The sequence below is a fragment of the Mobula hypostoma genome, chromosome 19, assembly GCF_963921235.1.
Source record: "Mobula hypostoma chromosome 19, sMobHyp1.1, whole genome shotgun sequence".
Taxonomy (NCBI): Eukaryota; Metazoa; Chordata; class Chondrichthyes; order Myliobatiformes; family Myliobatidae; genus Mobula; species Mobula hypostoma.
The window spans coordinates 62,088,562-62,114,902 of NC_086115.1; the positions used below are offsets into that span (position 1 = coordinate 62,088,562).

The 26,341-nt window shown below is 40.6% G+C and overlaps 1 protein-coding gene across 2 annotated transcripts in view; it reads right to left on the reverse strand.

Annotated features, from left to right (window-relative positions):
* The window catches only part of gfra1b (gdnf family receptor alpha 1b), a 287,571-nt gene extending 274,241 nt beyond the window's left edge, over positions 1-13,330 (reverse strand). The window contains exons 1-3 of one of the 2 annotated variants that reach the window (XM_063071221.1): positions 12,874-13,330; positions 12,106-12,396; positions 11,900-11,995 (exon numbers count right to left, since the gene is read on the reverse strand). In XM_063071221.1, the coding sequence (XP_062927291.1) occupies positions 11,900-11,995; positions 12,106-12,396; positions 12,874-12,913 (427 nt within the window). In that variant the 5' untranslated portion in view covers positions 12,914-13,330. Of the gene's footprint in view, positions 1-11,899; positions 11,996-12,105; positions 12,400-12,873 lie in introns of both variants that reach the window. The other variant, XM_063071220.1, reaches the window with a different exon arrangement.
* Positions 13,331-26,341: the final 13,011 nt, after the last annotated feature.

Here is a 26,341-nt window from a genome sequence, read left to right on the forward strand (position 1 = left end):
ATTCATAACCTAGAGAGAATGTGTACTGCAAAACTGAAATGAGTAATTGCAAAATTATATAGCCTTAAACAATTCAAATTAAATATGAAAATTGACTGAGTGACTTATGGATTCACATATCATATTTTTGCCTTTAAGTGAACTCGAAAGTGATTAATGTGGACTTTCACACATCTCAGTAAAAAATATCAGTTTCAATTCGGATGCTATTGTTTGCATTATGTCATTGAGTTAAACTTGCGCATTTATCCAGGGTTACAGTGGAGAGGATTTCGACAGGTTACTTCACAGCCTCATATGCAGCCCTCCGTGTACAGGATGACAAGAAGCTGCAGAAGGTTGGAAATTCAGCCAGCTTCATCATGGGCACAAGGCTCCCGACCATTGAGGGCACCTCAAAGAGATGATGCCTCAAGAAGGCTGCATGTATTTTTAAGGACCGCCCCATCCAGGATATACCATCTTCTCAGTACTACCATCTGGGTGGAGGTACAGGAACCTGAAGGCCCACATAATGATTCAGGATTAGCTTTCTCTGCTCCACCTTCAGATTTCTGGAATTGCACTGAGAGCGGTAAGCATAAAGAGGGGGCTGGCGGTTCTGGTAAATAATAGATGGTGCAATCCTGGGCATATTACGATCAAGGAACGTGTCTGTAGCCTGGATATTGAACTTTTTGCTGTTGGACTCCAGCCATATTATTTGCCAAGGGAAATCTCGCATGCAATTGTGGTTGTTGTGTACATCCCTCCCTCTGCCAACCCGATGTTGGCGTGTAACATCATTTACACCGTCATAGCCAGATTACAAACCCAGCACCCGAGTGCCCTCATTACCATCTGGGGTGACCTCAACCAGGTTACCATGGCTAGAACACTGCCCAACTTCACGCAGTATGTGAGCTGTACAACCAGAGAGGAGAGGACTCTGGATTTGATGTACGCTAACGTTAAGGATGCACACAGCTCCTCTCCCCTCCCCCCACTAGGAAGGTCAGATCACAACCTGGTGCATCTAAAACCCTGCTACGTGCCTCTGGTGAAGAGTAAACCTGCAACCTCGAGGACAGTGAGGAAATGGTCGGAGGAGGCTTATGAGGCGCTCCAGGGTTGTTTTGAGGTGACAGACTGGCAGGCACTCTGTGAGCCACATGGAGAGGATATTGATGGGCTCACAGAGTGCATCACTGATTACATCAAATTCTGTGTGGACTGCAATGTTCCGACAAGAACTATCCTTTGTTATTCAAATAACAAGCCATGGGTGACCAAGGACATTAAGGACATCCTGAATGCTAAAAAGAGGGCGTTTAGAGATGGAAATAGGGAGGAGCTGAGGGCAATACAGAGGGACCTGAAAGCCAGGATCAGGGAGGCTAAAGACAGGTACAGGAGGAAGCTTGAGTGGAAACTCCAGCAGAACAACATGAGAGAGGTCTAGAGGGGGATGAGGACCATCACTGGGTTCCGGCAAACTAGCAACAGAGGAGCGGAAGGCAATGTGGATAGGGCCAATGAACTTAACCTGTTCTTTAACAGATTTGACATTGTGGGCCCTACCCATCCCCCACATGAGCCATCTGTTGTTGGCTCCCAACCAACACATATTCCACTCTCCCCTCCTACCCCTCCTCACAGTCCCCCACCCTGCTCTCATGACGATACCCTTTCCCCACACGAAATCACCACGGTGGGCTTCACAGCTGAACAGGTGAGAAGACAGCTGAAATGTCTCAACCCAAGCAAGGCTGCAGGACTGGATGGTGTCAGTACCAGGGTGCTCAAAGCCTGTGCCCCTCAGCTATGTGGAGTACTTCGCCATGTATTCAACCTGAGCCTGAGGCTCCGGAGGGTTCCTGTGCTGTGGAAAATGTCCTGCCTCGTCCCTGTGCCGAAGACACCGCACCCCAGCGACCTCGATGACTACAGACCGGTGGCATTGACCTCCCGCATCATGAAGACCCCGGAGAGACTTGTTCTGGAGCTGCTCCGGCCTATGGTCAGGCCACACTTAGATCCCCTCCGGTTCGCCTACCAGCCCTGACTAGGAGTTGAGGATGCAACTGTAACGAAAACCAATTTCCCCCGGGATCAATAAAGTATGACTGTGATTGTTAACAATCCATGAACACTACCTCATTGTTCCTTTCTTTGCAGTACTTATAAAAATTTCATAAATTATAGCAATTTTTATAACTTTGCACTGTCCTGTTGCTGCAAAACAACCAAGTTTGTGTCATGAAATGACAATAAGCTTGATACTGACTCAGAGGAATCATTTCACTAAGAAAGTCAACTTACACCTGGGCAATCCTGCTGTAAGTGAGCCAGACAGAAACTGTGCCCCCTCTGATCACCAGCACAGTTAATAAGTTATTGACAAGCACAGCCAAGGCTCGCACATGAACACGTGTGATGCTGTAGGATTACTAATACCGGGCCAAAACAGAGAATCAGTAGCTTTGAGTGACAAGACAGCAAACAGAATTTAAGGCATTGGGTTTGAGTCAGGCTAAAAGGGAGGAAACTAATACCTTTCTGAACAAGTTCAAAGTGAAATGAGTTTTTGTTTTCTTGACCTCGATACCAATGGGCACAGACTCTGTTACTGGATCAGATTCAGTGTGCATGAGGATCTAGAGGAGTCATATCGATGCAGTATTTTCTTTCATCAACATTATATTCCTTAACATGGTGAGAAATTTTTTAAAAATAAAACATACTTCTTAAACATCCATTTAAACTTTATATTTCTATAAGCTTTTTGTTTAAACTTTGCAACAGTTTGATCAAATTCATAACACCTGTTACTACAAAGTTCTCTGCACTTGCAGTAGCTATTCAGTACTACAAATGCCACCATAAAACTGTTGCGCCATTTTAGTTATTCCAAACACATATTAACTGGCACAAATTTAATCTCCACGTGGGCATGTGGCCAAGTGGTTAAGGCATTTGACTAGTGAAGGTCGTGAGTTTGAGCCCCAGCCGAGGCAGCGTGTTGTGTCCTTGAGCAAGGCACTTAACCACACAGTGCTCTGCAACGACACTGGTGCCAAGCTGTATCGGCCCTTGCCCTTCCCTTGGACAACATCAGTGTCATGGAGAAGGGAGACTTGCAGCATGGGCAACTGCCGGTCTTCCATACAACCTTGCCCAGGCCTGCGCCCTGGAGAGTGAAGACTTTCCAGGCGCAGATCCATCATCTCGCAAGACTAACGGATACCTTAATAATCTTCTCTAGTACTGCCACAATGTATTCTTCTAAGATTTATGCTGGACAAAAGACACTATTTAACATATTAAATATTATTAATATTAAATTATGAATAAAAAATCCACAGAAAAACAATTCAAAGCTCCCATTTAAAAATAATTAATATTTAGTTCTTATGTAGCTACCATTGTTGTTTCTTTTCACACCTTGCAGTGTATCGAGCAGCATTTTTGCCATTTCCAAAGCATTTGACTGTGTTTTTCATGGCCGAGTTGCTAACTTGACCCAGTACGGATGGGAAGTGTGTAAAGAGTTGGCTGGATTTGAACTCGGGATCATTCACTGTCCAGCACTACACACCACCACCAGCCAGCCAGTAGCTAGCATTGGAAAGAAATAAATAAATGTACATCTTTAGGAAAATGGAATGAATATCTGACAATGGCTAATATTCATCTTTGAGCCTTGAGTCCAAATCCACATATCATCATCATTACGTGACTCATCGCATGACGTGGGCGACCATGGTCTAAAACCATAGTCTTGGCAAATTTTTCTACATAAGTAGTTTCCCATTGCCTTCTGCTGGGCAGTGTCTTTGCAAGATGGGTGACTCCAGTCATTATCAGTACTCTTCAGAGATTGTCACATAACCAGGACTTGTGATGTGCATATGACCATCTACCACCTGCTCCCATGGCTTCATATAATCCTGATCGGGCGTGGAGGGCGGGCTAAGCTCCTTGGCCAAGGGTGACCTGCAGGCTAATAGAGGGAAGGAGCACCTTACACTTCCTTTGGTAGAGACACATCTCCACTCCACCACCTAAAATCCAGCAGAGTCATAAATATTTCACAAAGCTCAACTATCTGTGTAGATCTTATGTAGTCACAATTCATGACACAATGTCCTGTATTGCTATTAAAGAACCTTGTTTAGCTGTGTTATTGTGTAATGAAAATCGCAGAGCTGAATATGAATCTTCCTTCGGTTTGGAGTTGATGCATATTGTTTAGGATAGGGTTGAAATTCAGCACTCAAAAATAATTTATGGTGATAGGAAAATAACTTAATCTAAGTTTAGATCAGATATGTTACTCAGACATCAAAAAACGATCTTTTGTCCTTAGAGGAGAGGACAAAAACTAGTCAGAATAGACAGAGTATTTGATAGAAGGATTACAGTAATATTGACAAAAATACATTTACTCAATGAGTAGCAGGGATCTAGCTAGAACTTACTTTCGAAGTGGTACAGGGCAGAAACACTCACCATGTTTAAAGATGCCTCCAAGAGTATTGAAGAGCCATATCTACAAGGCAACAGACTGACATCTGAGAGGTAAGAATGACTTGAGGATTGTTTTTTTAGCCAGCATGATGGGTCAAATGGGCTCCTTCAGTGCCAAAGCTTCTCATGGTTTGATGGTTAAATATCAACTTAGTTACAAATCCATTGGCATTAATTGGGAGATAATCAAATTGGCAGAATGTTACCAAGTTTGTCAATGGCATAGAAAGCAATATCACCCAAAACAGAAGAATGCATAAAGTAGAAAAGATATTCATTGAATAAGCAAATGAGCAAATTATGTTCCAAATAGGTTTCCTTGTGGACACGTTGGGTGTCAAAAGGGATAAAATTGAACAATTTCTCAGTGATAAAAGTGAAGCATGAGGGTCCTAAATCAGCGGTCCCCAACCACCGGGCTGTGGACCGGTGCCGGGTCGCAAAGCATGTGCTACTGGACCGCGAGGAAACGATACGATTTGGTGATATGAGTCAGCTGCACTTTTCCTCATTCCCTGTCACAGCCACTGTTGAGCCTGAACGCAGGCGAGGTCATGACCTGTGCGTCATCCATGTCAGCGCGGGAAGATCAACTCCTTGAGCTTGCAAATGATGGTGGGCTGAAAAGTATGTTTGACATAACATCTCTGCCGGCATTCTGGATCAAAGTCAAGGCTAAATATCCTGAGATAACCACGAAAGCACTGAAAACGTTGCTTCCATTTCCAACATATCTCTGTAATGAATGCAACAAAAACTAAATTGCGGAATAGACGGGACATAAGGAACACCCCTTGAGTATCGCTGTCTCCCATCACCCCTCGAAAGGACCGTCTCGTTGCAGGAAAACAAGCCCAGGACTCCAACTGATTCAGCGATATTGGAGTGTTGCAATGATTTTATATGTTCATACTGGGAAAATACATGCTGTGTGTTTTAATATCCAAACGTTACTTAAAATGTCATGATGCTATTGACTTATAGGTGACTTATATAACTATATAACAATTACAGCACGGAAACAGGCGATCTTAGCCCTTCTAGTCCGTGCCGAACGCTACTCTCACCTAGTCCCACCAACCTACACTCAGCCCATAACCCTCCATTCCTTTCCTGTCCATATACCTATCCAATTTTTCTTTAAATGATATCGAACCTGCCTCTACCACTTCTACTGGAAGTTCGTTCAACACTTACTTCAAGCTCCCCTGTCCTCCTCTGATAATTGACATCACTATATTCATGCAAGGAAAATATGCGCTGTGTGTTTAATATTAATTTCGTTGGATAAACCCTTTTAGAAATGAAATTGAGTGCATTAGCCACTTATCACCTATATTCCGGTCGTGATTAACACCCCCCCACCCCCCACAAACAGAATTGCCAAAAACGATTTGTACAAAAAAATCAGCACGCACACGCATGTGCAAGTCACGCAGGCGCACACAGGTGCCCGCCAAGGCTTCATGGTTATTGTAGTCTTTCTCGGGGTAAACACAATGTAGTTGACTGCTACTCTTGTCCTTTGGCAACCCCCCTCCCCACACCCCCAGGTCGGCCGGTCCACAAGAATATTGTCGATATTAAACCGGTCCGCAGTGCAAAAAAGGTTGGGGACCACTGTGTTAAATGACCTGTGGTCCAAGTATGCAGCTAATGTCATGGGTTGATTATGAAAAGGATCAAAAATCTAATGAATCTAGAGGACTGATATACAAGGGAAGAATAAATTTCAATCTGTATAATGCCTTTGTGAAACATTTGATCTTCATGCCTTAAACAGTGATGAACAAACGAGTTGTATTTCTGGAACTGAAGATAGCTAGGGGCAAACTTAATGATGATAAAGTTGTTAGGTGGAACAGACAAAACAAGGAGGAAGAGCTAACAAAGGTTGCAATTGAAATTTAACATTCAAATGAAGTGTGAAAATTAGATCCATCCCATTCTGGAGAGGCTAGAAATACTTGTAAAAGCTGATACAAAGTTTGGAACTCTTTTGGAACATGTCCACAATCATGTACATAAGAAGGGATTAAGGGTCCGGGCAGACCTTCTACTTTAACCCAAGAGTTACATTTAAAAGTGAGATTGGTAGATCCTGTTAACTAAATGAATAGATACAGAAAAAAGTAGGACGATGTAGTTAGATCACAGAACAGTCATGGTATCACTGAATGGCAAAACAGCCTCTTAAGGATACTTGAATTCCTATATGTCTAATCTAACTCACCTCAGAATATTTGATGCTGACATTGCGTCCCATGACGGAAATGATTCAAATTAAGGACAACAATTTGCACTTAACTAGCATCTTTACAGGGTAACACCTTCAAAGTGCTTCATAAAAGCTTACACAGACAAAATTTAGCTCTAAACTTTAAAGGGATATTAGAACAGGTGGCTAAAGGGATGGCCACAGAATGAGGTTTTTAGAAGCAGTGTGACAGGGCAGTAGAAGGTTAGAGAGGAAAAGGATGCTTCAGTATTCACTACGGAAAAGAATCTTGGCAGTTGCAGGGATGACTTACAGCGGATTGAAAAGCTTGAGCATATAGACATTAAGAAAGAGGATGTGCTGGAGCTTTTGGAAAGCATCAAGTTGTATAAGTCTCTAGGACTGGATGAGATGTACTTCAGGCTACTGTGGGAGATGAGGGAGGAGATTGCTGAGCCTCTGGTAATGGGGACGGGAGAGGTTCCAGAGGATTGGAGGGTTGCAGGTGTTGTTCCCTTATTCAAGAAAGGGAGTAGAGATAGACCAGGAAACTATAGACCAGTGAGTCTTATTTCAGTGATTGGTAAGTTGATGGAGAAGATCTTGAGAGGCAGGATTCATGAACATTTGGAGGGGCATAATATGATTAGGAATAGTCAGCATGACTTTGTCAAAAGCAGGTCATGCCTTACAAGCCCGACTGAATTTTTTGAGGATGTGACTAAACACGTTGATGAAGGTAGAGCATTAGATGTAGTTTATATGGATTTCAGCAAGGCATTTGATAAGGTACCCCATGCAGGGCTTATTAAGAAAGTAAGGAGGCATAGGATCCAAGGGTACCTTGCTTTGTGGAACCAGAATTGGCTTGTTTACAGAAGGTAAAGAGTGGTTGTAGGTGGGTCATATTCAGCATGGAGGTTGGTGACCAGTGGTGTGTCTCAGGGATCTATTCTAGGACCCCTTTTTTTTGGTGATTTTTATAAATGAGCTGGATGAGGAAGTGGAGAAATGGGTTAGTAAATTTGCTAATGTCACAAAGGTTGTGGGTGTTGTGGATAGTCTGGAGGGCTGTCAGAGGTTACAGTGGAACATCAATAGGATGCAAAACTGGCCTGAGAAGTGGCAGATGGAGTTCAACCCAGGTAAGTGTGAGATGGTTGATTTTGGTCAGTCAAATATGATGGCAGAATATAGCATTAATGGTAAGACTCTTGACAGTGTGGAGGATCGGAGGGATCTTGGGGTCCATGTCCATAGGACACTCAAAGCTGCTGCACAGGTTGACTCTGTGGTTAAGAAGGCATATGGTGCATTAGCCTTCATCAGCCATGGGATAGAGTTTAAGAGCTGAGAGGTAATGTTACAGCTATATAGGACCCTGGTCAGACCCCACTTGTACCGTGCTCAGTTCTGGTTGCCTCACTACAGGAAGGATGTGGAAACCATAGAAGGGGTACAGAGGAGATTTACAAGGATGTTGCCTGGATTGGGGAGCACGCCTTATGACAATAGGTTGAGTGAACTCAGCATTTTCTCCTTGGAGTGACGGAGGATAAGAGGTGACCTGATAGAGGTGTATAAGATGATAAGAGGCATTGATCATGTGGATAATCAGAGGTTTTTTCCAAGGGTTGAAATGGCTAACACAAGAGGGCACAGTTTTAAGGTGCTTGGAAGTAGGTACAGAGGAGTACAGAGGAGATGTCAGGGATAAGTTGTTTTTTTTTAAAAAACGCAGAGAGTGGTGAGTGTGTGGAATGGGCTGCCGGCAACGGTGGTGGAGGCAGATGCAATAGGGTCTTTTAAGAGATTCCTGGATAGGTACATGGAGCTTAGAAAAATAGAGAGCTATGGGTAACCCTAGTTAATTCCGAAAGTAAGTGCATGTTCAGCACAGTATTGTGGGCCAAAGAGCCTGTATTGTCCTGTAGGCTTTCTATGTTTCTATGAAACTACGGGATGGCAATTGGCAATGACATCCAATGAAAATGGAAGAGTCACAACAGCTTAGACATTAGGGAACAGAAATCATAATAAGATTTGGGGGCCAGGTGGAAAGTTAGGACAAGGGAGTAAGATGGGGCAAAGTGGGTGAGGGGTGATTGTGATACTAATGGTTTGAACTTACATAAATATAAAGAATGATTCTATGGAGGGATTTGAACAGAGTGTTTCAATCTGAGACAATGCCAGGCAGCTCTGTGGCAGATCAACATTCACAGTGATGATGAAATGAACAATTTACAATATGAAAAGAACAACTTCGGAATAGTTCAGCTTTAAAGAGCCAACTTTTACTATCTCTGGACTGTTTCTTTAAATCAGATTTACACAATTGATATGATGGGTTGAATGGCCTAATTCTGCTCCCAAGTCTTATGGTCTTATTATTATAGTCATTTATAATATTATTGATGCAGGAACATTATTTTGGTATAATTTACGGTTCTCGCTAAAATGCTATTTATATTCATATCTGAGTTACTAAAAATTAACAGTACAATCAAAATTAACAGTACAATGCAAAAATTAATAATGATTGGAATTATGATATAAAGCATAGATGATAGTTGAAGGAGTTCATGACTTGGTTAGTTTCACTTTGAAATCCATGAACTATTTTAGTTAGACTCTTAAGTTTGTGGTACTACCTTTCTCAAGATATTTATGCACTGACAGTGTTCAGATAATTTCATGTTATATTTGAAGATGCAGTCATGACATCAGTTTTAAGTCTTTTGCCAACTTTAATCAAATCTAACCTTGCAACAACTAATTATGCTAAATCTGAAGTGATGACTCCATTTTATCAAAGTTACCCAAGCTGTTGAAATAGGCAACCATTTCCATGTTACTGAAATGTGGATGCCTTTGGTGCTGGTCTCACCCCAATCCAAAGTTGTGTAGCTACATAGATCTTAACACCATGTGACCATAATGGCCAAGCTAATATTAAAGCACAGGTTCCTATCCTAGTTCAGATATATACTTTGACTAAATGATGCAAAATAACTTGGTCATATATAATTCTCTTTCTAAGGCATTAAATAAAGTGTCCTGTGGAATTATTGAAACATTTTGTCATTCCCAAATGAGTTTAAAAAATATTAATGTACTTTAAACCCTTTTGTTTAAATCAGGAACATGTGCTTACAGTTTCTACATCATATCAGCATCTGAATGTTTTTCTGCTTAATTGTATTTATTTCTGGCTATATTTTTTTTAGCGCTACACTTAACAGTTTAATTTTGCTGAAGTTCAGTTCATTCCTAGATCACAAACAAATGTTTATTTTTATGTTTATGATCCAGATGGTATTATTTTATAGGTCTAGGAGTACACCAGAAATCCACTAAAGTATGGACAGATGTATGAGTGCCAATGGACTAATAAAAACTTCACACTCAGCAGCCACTGTATTAGGTGTAGGAGTATACCTAATAAAGTGGCCACAGGAGTGAAACCCAATGTAGTGTTCTGCTGCTATAGCCGCCCACTGCAAGGTTCGATATGTTGTGCATTTGGAAATGCTCTTCTGCACATTACTGTTGTAGCACATAGTTATTTGAGTTACTGTCGCTTGAACCAGTCTGACCATTCTCTCCTAACCTCTCTCATTATCAAGGTGCCCACAGAACTGCCACTCCCTAGAATTTTTTTCGCAGCATTCTCTGTAAACTCTGGACCATTGTGTGCAAAAATCCTGTGAAATCAGCAGTTTCTGAGATACTTAAACCACCCAGGTTGGCACCTATAGTCATTCTATGGTCAACATCATCTAGATCATATTTCTACCTCATTCTGATACTTGGTCTAAACAACAGCTGCACCTCTTGACCATATCTATCAGCTTTTATGCATTGGGTTACTGCCACATGATTGGTTGATTAGATAAGGAGGTGTACCCAATAAAGTGGTCACTGAGCATCTTCAAAATTAATCTTGACTAGGTTTTTCAGGCACATCTATAAACATTAAGAAATTAAATGTACAGTGGTGCAGGTTGTAGATCCGCTGCTGCACAGTGCCAGTGACCCGCCTCTGGGTACTGCTGGCGTGGAGTCTGCAAGTCTCCCTGTGATAGCCGGTATGCTCTGGTTTCCTCCTGCGTCCTAAATTCTGTAAACTGGTAAATTAATTGTCCACTATAAATTGGCCCTGTATAGGCGAGTTGTAGAATCGGGGAGGGGCCGGTGAGAATATAGGAGGATTAAATAAAGGATTAATGTAAGATTTGTGGAACTGAGTGCTTGATGGTGGGAGCGAAATCAATAGGCCGAAGGGCCTGTTCCCGACCCTGTGACTAGTTTTAAAAAACTCTGAAACCTTAGTACATTTTAAATAACAAATAAACAAACACGAAGGATAAACGATGAGCAAGGTAGGTGGAAATAAAACAGAAGGAAAACATTCCACTTCTCAGAGATCTATCTATCCTGTGGTCGCCTGACATCTGACACAACCCTCACTAACCCTTTGTTATGGATCTAGAAAATTATCACAATTTCGGAGACAGACAAATCTTTAAGAAGGCATGAGACTGCCATCTACAGACAGATGAGAAACATGGGGAGTGAAAAGGCAAACGACCCGCCCGCTGAATTTCCCTTTGGTAAAGGCATGTCTTTTTTCCTATTTCAATCCTTAGAACAGCAAAAAAAAATTGTTTGTTTCATTTTCTTCTTGCAAAGCTAATAATCGAATCATTTTGAAAGGGGGAATCGTAAATCACCACTAGTAGTTAAATGTATCTAAGGGGCTTTCGTGATCATCCAAACATGAAGGCGTGGTTCCTATTGCATAGCACAATCTGCCAATTAAATCAGTAGAAGTATGCTAGAAAATCACTTTTGAAACGAGCTCGGCATCAGCGTACGTTGGCCTTATGTATGGCCAATGTTTTAGATTTTGTAGTTATTGGTGCCTGGGATGCAGCAACAATCCTGAGTTGACCTAGAAGTCGATACTGAAATAAGGATACTGTGGCGGCGCGAACATAGAAGCTGCATCCATCACACAACGTGAGTAATTCACAAGACAGGATATAAATGTGTGATGGAGAGGAATGTGGGTATTTATACGCCGTAATGTACTGTATTTTAAATGTGGAGAGTTAGCCATCTTTATATTTCAAGTTAATACAAGTCACAAGTCACCGTGAAACTTACCTGAGATGATGGATGCTGCCCTGAATATGTCCGAAAGTCTATTGTTCAATGGCTCATACGGAGAACCGACCAGATCATGTCCGGTAATCGTAAACTCTGTCAGGACGCACAACCACAGTTAACTTAGTTTTATTGCACGTGTATTTTTTTTAAATAAAAGTTGTTAAACATAATAACTTGAAGGACTTATAAACCATGTGCCATACCATTCATGAAACTTTGGTGAATGCTCCAGTAGATTCGAAGACATCTTTTCTCGTTTTTCATGCCCCTCTTACACCTGCAGTTATACAATGGGCTCTGTCGTACTGCCTCCATGGCGCTGATGCATTCGTTCTTGGCTTCGGGTCCGGTAACCATGCTGGCGCTGCCGGCCAGGCATTGCCTAAGGGTCCGATACTTACTGCTGCAGGCTGGGTCACCTGTACACAGTTCATTGGCCTTTACGCAGTCAACACGGTTAATAGCGGTACTCACACCTGCAGTCTGAACTACAGCTTCTGGAAGGGAGAAAGAAGGAAGGGGGGGGGGGGAAACAAGTACTTATTACTTCACAGGGTTTCCTGATCTCCATAGATAAGGACAAATCAATGATTATACACAATGCAGATAATCTGCCAATCAAAATTGTCAATACACAATCTAGAAAATATTCCAACATTTAAAATAAGAAAATTAATATAGAAATTTTTAAGGGTTTAATATATATTCTGGTCAATAAATCTGATTTTTCCCAATATAAAACGAAGTCTGATTTGAGCTATTAGAAAATAAAATACGACACTTGTGATTCACGTGGATCCAGATTAAATAGTATTGGAACTCGGGTATCCTTTATTGGGCTGGTAATTTGAAGTGGCTGCTAATGTACCAAAATAACCTCAGGATGAAACATACTTCCCCGCTAAGTTTTTGGGTCGAACTATGATAAAGAAAACAATAAGCTGAACAATTTGCAAAATTGTGCGTCTTACCTATAATGGGCAGAACGAAATACAAGGCTGTAGAAACCATTGCGATACAGTTGTTTTCGGCACATCAACTATAAACAGCTTTGCTTCATTAAGTATCTTCAGCACTTTGACACTCCAACGTTCAGAACGAGCCAGCGATGCAAATTATTCCAGTTCAGATCCATTTAGTTTTGGGCACGAACCCCTTTAAACAGCGAGCCAGGCTTTCCGCTTTTATTCACAGTAGTTGAACGTTTGTAGAAAAAAAAATCAGCGCCCACGACCTGTAACATTTTTTTTACATACCGTATCGCCTAAAATATCAGCTCCTCCGGCGAAATAGCCTGAAAGTGCTATCAAAATTCGAGGCAATCCATCAACTCAGTGCCTTGCTCAATCCGCTGCTTACCCTAATGTGTATGATGAATCTGGCACATGAGCGCTAACACCACCAACAGTTTCCCTTAAAACAAACGTCTGCAGCTCCCTCCAACTCCGATCTAGCATTCAGCCACTTACTTTCCTACGCACCGTTTATTTTCTACCATACCCCACCCCCCACCCCACCCCACCCCACATCCATCTCCCCTCCCCGCGCTTTATCTTGCTCGTTTTGGGAAGACGGGGCATGTTAGTTACAGAATGATGTGCAGAGCCAAATGTTTCTAATTTCTGTTTAGCGTAAAGCAGTAACATAAAGGTTGATATGGAATTGCGGAGAAAGCTCATAACTGTTACCCAGTTCAAGATCTTACTGAGATAGATACCGAGAGATCGATTGCTTAATATTGGGCGCATTGCTGTAAAATACCAAAGATTAAAAGTACGGAAATGATTATAGCAGGAAGCAGAGTCTAACAGCAATTCATCGCCTGCTGACTGGAATTGAAAGATTACAACGCTGATCTCTGTGATAGCTCCTCTGTCCCTCACATTTGATGATTGTAAAAAGAGCAATAAAATCCATATCGGTTCTCCAAATCTGCATAGCATTTTGTTTCACTTCCCAGTGTGTCCAGTTTGCATAGGTGTGAAATCTGTTTAATAAAATCACAAATACTGTAGTGTCATAAAGTTGCAATCCCGAAAATGGCTGGTCTAAAAATTAAACAATCCTTGCTGCAGATATTGTTGCAGGAATTCGGCATTCCTTTCGGCAGCCGTAAATTTCCTCCGCATTTTAACACTTGTTGGTAGACCCGGATTACGGGAAAATCGGGAGGAGAGCGCACCTGAAAGGTTGGTGGGAATTGTAACGTCATCATCGTTCTACGGTTATTATCAATATCTACCATTATGGAATAAACTAGGTTTTCATCTGTTACAGCTGTTTTCTGCATTTTACCTGGACCAAGGGGAAAACTGAAGACTTACATGTAGAAATATTTGTAATCTAACGAAAGATACAAATCCCATTAATTCAAGAATATCAGAAATTACAACTGGAGTAGCCTATGTGACCCTCACACCTATTCTGCCAACCAACAAGTTCATGGCTGAACTTTCACCTTAAATTCAATTTCCCGTTCTAGATTCCATTCATTTAGTTTTCATAAACTTGTAGATCTCAGTCCTGATTATACTCAATCACTGAGAATACAGAAACCTATAAAATAGGGGAATCCACAAATTCACTAGCCTTGGAGGCAACACATTTCTCAACTCAACAACTTCAGTGAAGGCACAGTAGGGTACAGATACTGGAATCTGAAATAAAAAAAAGTTTCCGGAGGAACTCAATTAGTTGGATAGCACCATTGATGAAAAGGAAATGTGCAGTTACAATCCTGGATCAGGACGGAGTTCTTGCTGCAGACTATTGCTCTAGATTCCAATATTGACAGCTTCTTCTGCTTCCGTTTTATATCTCCAGGGTATGCTGACTTTGAAGAAGTTTTCTTCCTCAGATCTAATGCAGGGATTTGACGTGAAACACCAGCAGTTCCTTTTCAATTCCTACAGATGCTGCTCTATCTATTGAATTCCTCCAGCAGATTGTTGCAACCATTTCAATGGAGCAAATAATCTCCCAAAGAGCCTGACAGAACTGTGAGCAAACACAGATTGATAAATACAGAGCCATTAGTACAAATGAAGAAAAAGTTTGGTCAAAATACTAGATTTTAAGTAGCTACTTAAAGTAGTAAAAGTGATCAAGAGCCAAAGATCTAGTAAAAGGTTAGGATGGTTGTGGGCATGGTCATCGATAGCAGGAAGATTAAATCTAGGGATGGGCAAGAACCTAGAATTAGGAGAGATTTGGTAATTTAGAGAATTATGGAGTTGATGATTGCATAGATAGCAATAACTGAGACAATACATAATTTTAAAACAGGAATTAGAATTTTTAAACCTGAACTTTAATATTAAGGTATTGCTTAACCAAAACCCGACATAGATCAACAATCAGAGAAGCAACATGCACACAAGAAATCATATGAAATTCAGTCGCTCTGTTGCTGTTCCTTTATTTAAGGAGAGTAGTAGGGATAAGAAAACTATGGGTTAGTGCACCTACCATCACTGGCAGGGAAATTATTGGAGATTCTAAGGGAAAGGATTTCTGTTATTTTGGAAAGACAGGGACTAGTTAGGGAGAATCAACATGGCTTTGTGAGGGGAAATTCTGTATCATTAATTTGATTCAGTTTTCTGAGATGGTGACTGAAGATATTAGTGAAGGCAGCATGGTAGGAGTTGTCTATATGGACTTTAGTATGGCATTTAACAAGCTCCTACATGGTAGACTGGTCCAAAAGGTTATGTAACAAAGGAATCCAAGGCAATATGGCCAATTTATTCCAAGACTGGCAGTATAGGGAAAGTGTAATGGGGAAAGATTTTTTAAAAATTGTAAGTCTGTGACTAGTGGTATATGGCAGGAATTCATGCTGGGACCTCTTTTGTTTGTGATATACAAATTCAGGAGGAATGATTTGTACATTTAAAACCAGATGGAATGAAAATTGTGGATGGTGATGAAGATTGTCCCAGGCTACAGCAGGATAACATTAGGTGGTACATTCTGCATAGCACATTCTCTTTTACACCATATGATACATTCTGTTTTTTTTTCCTTTTTATACACCCTCAATGTACTTATGTATAGAATGATCTGTCTGAATGGCACACAAACAAACATTTTTTTCACTGTCTCAGTACATGTAACAATACTGAACCAATTACACAAATAGTTAGTCAGGTGGATAGGGTTTCAAAGAAGGCATACGGAATGCTTGCAACATGTTGTATAGAAAATAAAAATTGGAACGTTATGTGGCAACTTTACCAAACATTGGTAAGATTGCATTTGGAGTATCATATGCAGTGTTGGTCTCTACACTGTAGGAAGGATGTGACTGCACAGGAGAGAGTGCAAAGGAGATTTCTTGGGATGTTGCCTGGATTTAGTTACTTTTTTTGGGGGGGGTGGAGATTGGAAAGGCTAGCTTTTTTCCCCTCCTTAACCAAAGGAGGCTCAGGGGTGACCTGATAAAATGATCTCAGATTATGAGAAGCATAGACAGGGTAGATAGTCAGAATTTTTCCCATGGTAGGAGTATCAAAATCAAGAAGACACGGGCTTAAGGTGTGAACTAGGAGTGTTAAAGGGGTTGAGGGATTGGTGTTTTTACACAAAGAGTGATTGATGTCCAGGGTGCACTGCCAGTGGAGGTGGTGGAATCAGATACAATTACTCATTTTAAGAAGCCTTAGACAGAGATGGCATTGAAGATTCCAAATGTAATGTAGAAAATTGGGATTGGTGTAGGTTGACAAATAGCTTGGCATGAATGCAATGGGTAAAAGGCTCCTTTTCTGTGCTGCATTACTCAATAACTCTCAGTCAGTACAAGAGGTTTAGATGGCTTCTTACTTGCAAACACAGTATGTAGAATTAGGGAATCTAGTGAAGACGTCAGTAGACATGAGGAAGGAGCTGGGTTGGCTGCTATTTTGGAAATGAAAATTGACATCTCATTGACATTTCAATATAGCCTGACACTCACCTCAGGGTCAAATATGATATCAAGATTCCGGACAAACACAATTCTAAATTGCTGTTCCTTATCCTGAGAATAGACTGCTCATTTCAGCTTCTCTAGCCCAAGGAAATGACCTATCACATCCAACTGAAAATTAAGTATATTTCTATTAAATTCACCTTTGTTTAACCTTGGAAGATTTGACTCATTTTACTTTATGTTACATTATAGGACAACCTTCTAATTTCAGGAATTTTCTTTGCTCTGCTCATTCAAAAGGAGTCTTTCTTCCCAATGTATCACCATTTACCATATGCCTTGCGAAACGGAAGCAATCCTATTGATATAGTTATATTACTGTGCCTTTGCAAAAATGGACAATGTTTTCCTAACTGTTTGCTATAACTAGCATGTTAAGGTTTGATGATATACACACAGGGATACTCAAATTCCTCTGCAAGTATTTAATTGTCTGAACTTTTTCAGGAGGAGGAAAACAAAGTAGTTCATTATCCTCCATTTGCCACTTCCTCGTACAGTCACATTACTTTGCAGCCTCCGTGCAGACTTACAGTTTTTTCTAATTCTTATATGCAAAATACCATTATATATACTGCAGGCATTAAGCTTGAACAGGTTTAAAGGGCTTCTGTGTTTGTGGCATATAAAGGGTTTTCATGTTTATGATCTTAAAAATAACTAACACAATGTTCAAATCAGACTGCTGTTCTACATCAGCATAACTCAACTGTTATTGCATTATATCTGGGGATTTATTTCACAAACTGGCAAAATGGATCCTCTCTCCCTACCCTTTGCCATTAACACTCTGTTATACCTGTGAGGTGTGTCAGTTCTGAGTTGACAACCAAGCTGGAGCATCTTACTACAGATAAGAAAAAGGTAAACAATCATAGGAAGATTTAATGCTATTATTAAAGAAGATTAACTCTAAATCCCCAATTCACAATTGACAAAATGCCTGCACAAAAAAACCTTGGCACAATATTTAGTCAAGGTTACATTAAAGAAAAAGAAACACAGGAACATGCATCAATTGAAAATTGCTTCTGAGAAATTAAAGACTGCTATCGATCAGAATTGGCTGTAATATAACAGATGGTTCAAACTCTGTTAAGTTCAATTAAATTCCATGAGGGACCAAATCATATTTCAATCATAAATCTTGAAACAAATCATTGAACGATTAAAGCAATCACCCAACTTTTCCATGGAGACTAAATAAGTACTTTGAAATGTATGACATGCCCACTCTTCTTGGGATGGTGGGGTTTCAAGGCTCCAAGGCATCATGTGTCAAATGTCCTCGAAACTATAATAGTAGCAGCCAGAGGACAGTTTGTCTGGGGTCAGTTTAGCTATTGAGTGTAAAAAATAGATTGTGGAAACCCATTGTAACACAATAGGAATGCAAAAGTTCTAATATATCCCATGAGGAATTGTCATGAATGCAAAATGCTCAAAACAGATGCTTGGTCCCATCTGCTGCCACACAGATCTTGGGAGCCCAGCATTTACAAGGACAGAGGAAAGCCAGAAGTAAAGATTTTTTTCTTTCACTGACCTAGGATTTCTTCTGCTGAATCTGGCAGTCTGTGGGGAATGTATCATAATCTGGATAGTAATGTCAATTACTTGGCAAGCAAGTAACTACAATGGCTGAAGGGAGCCGGGGCAGGGAGGATATAAGAATGAACAATTTTAACAGCAAAAGGAAAATGCTGGAAATACGCTGGATATAAGGTAGCATCTCAACAGGGAAACAGATAACAGAACTATTCTGAGTAAAGAAAAGTTACTGTCGTAATGGAGATGATCTCTGTCTATTCTTTACAAGCTCCTTCTCAATCACTATCCAACTTACAGTCAGTGGTTAATAGCCTAATTTTCAGATCTACTTCACTGATCCCTTTTCATGTAGATTGCAATGGGTATCTATGGCCTACTGGCTTCAGCTGAATGATCCCTGAGTCCAATGCTAAGTGTTCTTCAAGGTCACACAATATGCCACATAGACCACTCCACTTGGCAGTGGTGTGATACAGTTTAAAAGATAAAACATATGCTTACAATCTATACTGATGAGAAAGGATGTAGGTTTGATTCAAGACTGTATTGTAGTTTGCAACACCAGTTGAAGTTTCATGCAAATATACTGTATCCTGAAATAGCAAATGATAAAAATTTAGTAAGTTCCACTCCATACAACCCACTGGAAGTACGGATGTCAATTAAAGTTAAGATTGATCTGATTTTTGGCATCTTCATGCTTTCTACCTACCAAAGCTCATACGATAATAACTGCTGCGTTCAGAAGACCAAATGTCTTTTACTAGCAAGAGGCAACTTGGGTGCAAGCAGAAATATCCCAGAGAAAAATATTTATATACACAATTTGGATTATTTATTTTTTTCATGTTTTGAGTAGTGTTGAATTTATTGCCGCTCTTTTTATTTTTATGGAACAAATTAAACTTACATTTAAAAACTGCAACTGAATGAATAACATTAAAAGGAAAGAGGAAGACTTTCATCACAAAGAAAGCAACAAGTAACCTCACATATATTTTTTACCATACCTGAGGTCAGTTCATTAATGTTGTAGAATGAGAAGTATGACAACATATTGTAGTACTTTGGGCTGGTTCAAATCGTAGTACTTCCGATAATATTCTGTTGCATTTAGCAGACTAGTCAAAGCTATTATCTTGAATGTGAGGTCTCTTCAGCTAATCATGTTTAATGTTTCAGAGAAGGGATGGCCAGATAAGTGATCGCACAATGAGGCATAACTTGTTGAGTTATTGAATCATCTGGAGCCATTATGTTTAGGTTTGGAGGGATAGAGTTACAGGTTAGGTACTTAGCAGAGGCTTCAAATAGTACCACATGTTTTAATGGCATATTTTCAATGACATTATTCTTGGATATGTAGTGATATATATTGTTTTACTAGAATTGAACATTGTGTCATATACTGCAGAATCTATTGTATGTGAGGGGACCAAATTAGCATTCAGCATTCTCCATTGGAAAATATTTTTACTCCACTTGTAGCTGCATTCCAAAATTCTCAACAAACCATTGTGCAGGGCCAGTGATTCAAACTGTCATTGTAATGATGAGAGTTGCTTAATTTTAAAGTCAATATTCATTAGTAATGATAGAAACAAAATGATAGCTTGCAGTACAAAACATAGTTGATCTTGGCTGCAGAGCATGATGCTTTTCATATTCAAATCTTTCTGGTTGAATATTGCTTACATAGCAAGTATGTGACCGCTTCTTGAGAGTTCACAAGGCTTGGCTGCAGTACTCCACAGAAGATCTATTTGACCATGTTCTGCCTTTTTTGCTAACAACTTTTCCTCATCTAAAAATTTGGTAGTTCTTCACTATTTGTCTTTGGCAATCCTCACCTGTTTATTGCTGAGAGTAAAATTCTTCTAGTTTTTCAAAACAAATGTAACAACACTTTCATTCTTTTCTCCACTTACCCACATATCTCTCAGCTGTCTCCCATTTTCTTCTACCACCTTCCTCTTTTCCTGTCACCGTCCAAGTCGTCTCCCAAAACTCCACTCTGAAATACTGTAGAACTTATTATTTTCCCCTCACTGTTTCTCTGCATATGTATTCTCTAAACCTATTAACCTGACCATTTCCACACCAAAATGCTGACTAAATAACTTCCCTTCACCCTTCAATTAAGGATTAATCCTTTCATCACTACAACCAGCTGGTTGAGTGGTATCACAGCAATAACCTTGCACTCAACACCAGAAAGATCAAGGAATTGATTATGGACTTCAGGAAAGGGAAGTCAAGGGACATGCAGCGGTCCTCATTAAGGGATCAGAAGTGGAAAGGGCGAGCAGTCTCAGGTTCCAGGGTGTCAATGTCTCTGATGGTCTACAGTACTGTGCAAACAAAAGTATTAGGCACGTATAATCGGCTAGGGTGCCTAAGACTGCAACTCTCCAGGAGGCACTCATGACGTGAGGTTCACTCTGGCTTCGCTCCATTCCCTTTACTTTTTTTAACCTGTAACCACCCTTATTTAATTCATCTATACCTACACTAAAGGGTTTATACTACAGATATATCTTTGAACTTCAATTTTAACTTACTGAAAATGCTGACCGGAGGACGAGAAGTTGAAAATGGGAAAGACTTCGACAGGAATGGGAAAAAAAGATGGCGATCCTAAATCATCTAAGCACATTCCATTAACTTTTGAAACAATGTTGAACCTTCTGGAGGATAAACTTAACCAAAGATTTGCTGTGTTTGAAGAAGTTTTGAAGACGATTCAAGATGATGTTAAGTTGTTGAGACACGAAATCGATCAACAACACATTAGAATTTCAGAAATGGATGAAGCCGATTGGGAGACCATAAGACCATAAGACAAAGGAGCAGAAGTAGGCCATTTGGCCCATCGAGTCTGCTCTGCCATTTTATCATGAGCTGATCTATTTTATCCTATTTAGTCCCACAGCTGAGAGACTGAAAAATTGAAACTCTGGAGAAAAATTTAGCTTCGACGTCTCAGCAATTGGAACGTTTTAAATCAAAGATTATCGATCTTGAAAATCGATCTTGGTGACAGAATCTGCGAATAATCGGGCATCCCGAAGATGTTGAGACGGGCAATCCTACTAAATTACTTCTCTAAATTTTCAATGGATGCGTTTGGTCCAGAAGTTTTGGAGGCCTCCCATTGCTTCATAGTGTGCATTGTACCTTATGCCCCAAACCTTCCAAAGATTCTAAACCGAGACCTAATATTATTCGGTTCCACTCTGTTCACATTAAGGATCAATTGATATGAACTGTTCGGCAGAAAGGTATGATTGAATTTCAAAGTTTCAGATTTCACATCGTTCAAGATTTCAGCGCAGAAGTTTTGAGGGAATGGGTGGCTTTTAAACCGCAGATGTCAGAATTTTATCATAAGGGCTTCAAATCAGCGTTGCTGTACCCCACACGTCTGAGAATTGTTCTGGCCGATAAATCTCATCATCTGTTTAAGACTCCGGACGAAGCTCAAAGCTTTCTCGACAATTTGCCTTCCTCTGCTAAGGGCTAATTAACACACTTTGCTTTTTTTTCTTTTTTCTAACTTGCTTTTCGTATTTTTTTGGAAGAAAAGCTATAATTAGCTTACAGATTTAGAACTTTATATTTTGAGGGTTCTTGCCTTGGTTTTCTAGTGTAGGTATTTTTCGTATTTTTGAATAAAAGTATTTTTTCTTTCTTTTTTTGTTAGTGATTTTGTATTTTTCATTTTAATCTTTTTTGCTTTTGAGAGTAATTAAGTAGTAGATTTAGTCTTTGATTTTTCTTTTCATTGCAACTTTATTGGAGAAGTATTACATCTTAAGATGGCAGATTGCTCTCTTCTTCCCCTAAGAATTTATTTTTTCTTGCTGCATCATTTTCCATCATTTATATATGAAAAACAAACTAATAATATGAATTGGTGCTTGTTTTTTTTTGATATATATGAGTAAAAAGAATCTATTTTATGTTTGTAATTATTGTAATCTTTTCTTTACATTTATAGTAATTGCTTTTTTACTTTTTTGACCACAGGTGGTGTTTTTTAAGAAAAACATATTTCTTTTGGGTTGCCTTCTGGAGAGATGGGGTTAGATTTAGCATTAGATTTAGTATTGGCCACTTTTTGGCTTTTTTCCGGGATTTTGGGGGGGATTGATATTTCTGTTCATATTTTAAATTTAGACTTTTTCTCTAAATGGGCTGACTTGAAACTAGCAAAATGTCCAAAATGTTATAACTTCTGGTTCCTCTTTGAACCTTTTCTCCTCTTCCGGGGTCAGGAGTTTGTATTCTGGTTAACCCTTTACATACCTTATGTTTGATTTCAGTACTACGGATAAGATTACTAATTTGGTCTCCTAAAATACAAATGGTTTAAACCACCCGATTAAACAGAAGAAAATTTTTAAGGTATTCCAAAGGATGAATGCTCATATTATTTTCGTACAAGAAATTCATGTGCGGAAAGAGGATAATCAGCGTTTTTTTAGGTTTTGGAAGGAAAAACAATACCATTCAAATTTATAGGCCAAAGTGAAAAGCGTTTCTATTTTTATAGATCCTTCAATCTCATTTATGCATCATGAGACTATTTCAGATCCGAATGGTAGATTTTTGCTAATTACAGGTTTGTTATTCAACAAAAAAGTTATGGTTAATGTTTACGCTCCAAATGTCGATTGTTCTGAATTTTTAAAACATCTCTTTACATCCCTTCCTAACTTAAACGGTTATATGCTGATTATGGGTGGAGATTTTAACTGTTGTTTAAATCCTTGGATGGATAGATCTATGTCTAATCAGGCACTTCTGAACAAATTGGCTACTCTTATTTACTCTTTTATGGTTGACTCTGGAACTTCAGAGATTTGGAGATTCTTACACCCCAACGATAAAGAGTTTTCATTCTTTTCACATGGAGATCATCATTATTCTAGAATTGATTACTTTCTTATTGATTCTCGATTAATTCCACTTGTTGTAGACTGTAAATATGACTCCATTGCTGTTTCCGATCATACGCCATTGAAACTACCTATTAAGTCAAAGGATACATCTTCTAGTACTAGACAATGGTGATTTCAGAACTTGGAAAGCTCGTATCCATCATGAAGGACCCCATCATCCAGAACATGCCCTCTTCTCATCGGTACCATCAAGAAGGAAGTACAGGAGCCTGAAGACACACACTCAACATTTCAGGGACAGTTTCTTCCCCTCCACCAACAAAGTTTCGAATGGTCAGTTAACCCATGAACACGACATCAAATTTTTAAAATTTTCTTTTTTATCATATACTTCTTATTGTAATTTATAGTTTTTATTATTATGTATTGCAATGTACTGCTGCTGCAAAACAATAAATTTCACAACTTATGCCAGAGTATGTCACAATGGCGGGGCATTGGGAGCAAGGGTGGACCCAAATGCAAGACACATCTTGTGAGGTTACTTAGATTTAGTTTATTGTTCGAAACCAGGAGAGCAAGGCAGGAGTAGGAATAGTGAACTGGACAAGGACTGAGGACTACGACTAGGCTGGGACCAAGGGTCTGGGCTAGGACTCAGAATCAGCTCCCAGAACTAGAGGAGACATGAAGAGGCTAGGGTATGGATTCCGAGCCAGAGACTGGGCAAGGACCCAGTACCTGGGTCTTGCCTCGGGCTCGGACCCCAGAACCAGGCAAGGACATGACATGGGCTAGGGAGAGGAGGAACATGGGAACACAGCCAAGGTCTCGGGGAGCAGGTACATGGAACCATGGACACATACACAGAAGACAGAGTCGGGACCCCTCCTTGGGTACAGGACATAGGGACAGGACTCATGACCCTCCGTGAGGCAACGGCAAGAGGGCCTGACCCACCCCACGGAGGCGAGGACAAGACAAGACATGACTCCCCGCGGGGCAACGGCAAGACGGCCTGACTTACCCCACAGAGGCGAGGACAAGACAAGTCAAGACATGACTCCTCGCGGGGCAACGGCAAGACGGCCTGACTTACCCCACAGAGGCGAGAACAAGACAAGACCAACACGAATGAACACCAGACAGTACCTATCTAGCTCTGGCGATGGAACAAGACCGAAGTGCAGGCAGGGGCTGCAGACGAGGGCTAGAGGCGAGAGGGGCAGAGAAGGGATTCAGAGAAGGGGGTAGGACAGGAATCACAGACCGCCAGGGCCAGGACTTGACTCAGAACTGGGAAGCTGCCAGGGTAAGGACTTGACTTGGTGCTTGAATGCCGCCAGGGCCAGGACTTGACTTGGTGCTAGAATGCCGCCAGGGACAGGACTTGACTTGGTGCTAGAATGCCGCCAGGACCAGGACTTGACTTGGTGCTAGAATGCCGCCAGGGCCAGGACTTGACTTGGTGCTAGAGTGTCGCCAGGGCCAGGACTTGCCTTGTTGCTTGAATGCCGCTTGGAAAAGGACTTGACTTGGTGCTTGAATGCCGCCGGAGCTAGGACTTGACTTGGAGCCTCCGGGTAGTGGTGAGCTCTCGACTCGGCCCAGGAACACTAGACAGCGGTTCTTGATTCCCTCCGGCGGGTTAACTGACGGACCCACCTCGGTGAGGAAACTTTGCAGGCTCGCTTTGGTGAGGAGAGGCGAATTACTGGCACTCGCTTCAGCAGAGACTAGGCTTGCTCCGGCCAGATGACATCGGCACACCGTACCTTAGATGACTTTGCAGATGCTCCTGCGCCGAACGGCTGAAAGCCGGAGACTATAAACTACCGGTTCAGCCAAGTGTTAATTGCCTCTAATCGCCAAAGTCGAGGGACACGGGAAAACAGGGAATCAACGGTCTGGATCGTAACATAAACAAGGTAAACTTAAAGGGACCCCGATCCGGACCATGACAGAGTAGTATGAAAATTACTGGAAAAACAGACTGGTTACTGAGAGCCTGGCTATGTTCATGGAAAATCATGTGTCATGAATTTGATTTGAGTTTTTTGAAAGGGCGACCAAGAGGATAGATGGTAGGTGTTGTCTATATAGAAAGTTACAACAGGATATTAATCATCTGGGGAAGTGGACAAGGAATGGCAGATGAAATTTAACTCAGGCTTGCAAAGTGATGCAACTTGAAATGTTAAGCCAAAGAGGTCATAAGCAGTTCATGGCAGAGAAATATGGTGCTACAAGTGCGAAGTTTCGTGTAAGTAACAAATAGGCAGACAAAATGATAAACAAGGTATATGGCATGCTTGCCTTCATCAGTTGAGGTACTGAGTATAAAGATTCAAAGTACATTTGTTATTAAATTATGTATGCAGTACCCAACCCTGAGATTTGTCTTCCCACAGACAGCCACACACAAAAAAACCCATGGAACCCATTCAAATAAAAACATCAAACTACTCCCCCATGAGCAAAAAGAAAAAAAATTCGCACAAACAGCAAAGAAAGAGTGAAAACGTAGAATATAAAACACAAAATCGAAAGAGTCCAAGCATATTCATTTCAGTTCAATCTAGTGCTGTGTTATTCGTTTTCTGCAGGCTGCCCCTATCAAAATCACCCAAAATAGCAACAAAAAAAAGGATGGATGTCATGTAACAGATGTCAGTGCCACTACACTTGGTGTATCATGTGCAGTTCTGGGCACTATTCTGTGAGAAGGCTGGATTAGGATAATGAAGGTATAGAAAAGATTCACAAGGATATTGCTGGGACTGGAGGGCTAGAGTTATAAGGAGAGACAGGATAAGCTGAGACTGTTTTCCCTGGAGCAGAGGAGTTTGAAAAGTGATCTTATAGAGATTTATAAAATCATGAGGGTCACAGATAGTCAGTGATATTCATAGTCCTTTCCCCCCCACAGTTAAGGGAGTCTAAAATTAGAGAACGTACAGGTGTAAGGTGAGAGGGAAAATTTTGAAGGAAATCTAAAAAACAACTTTC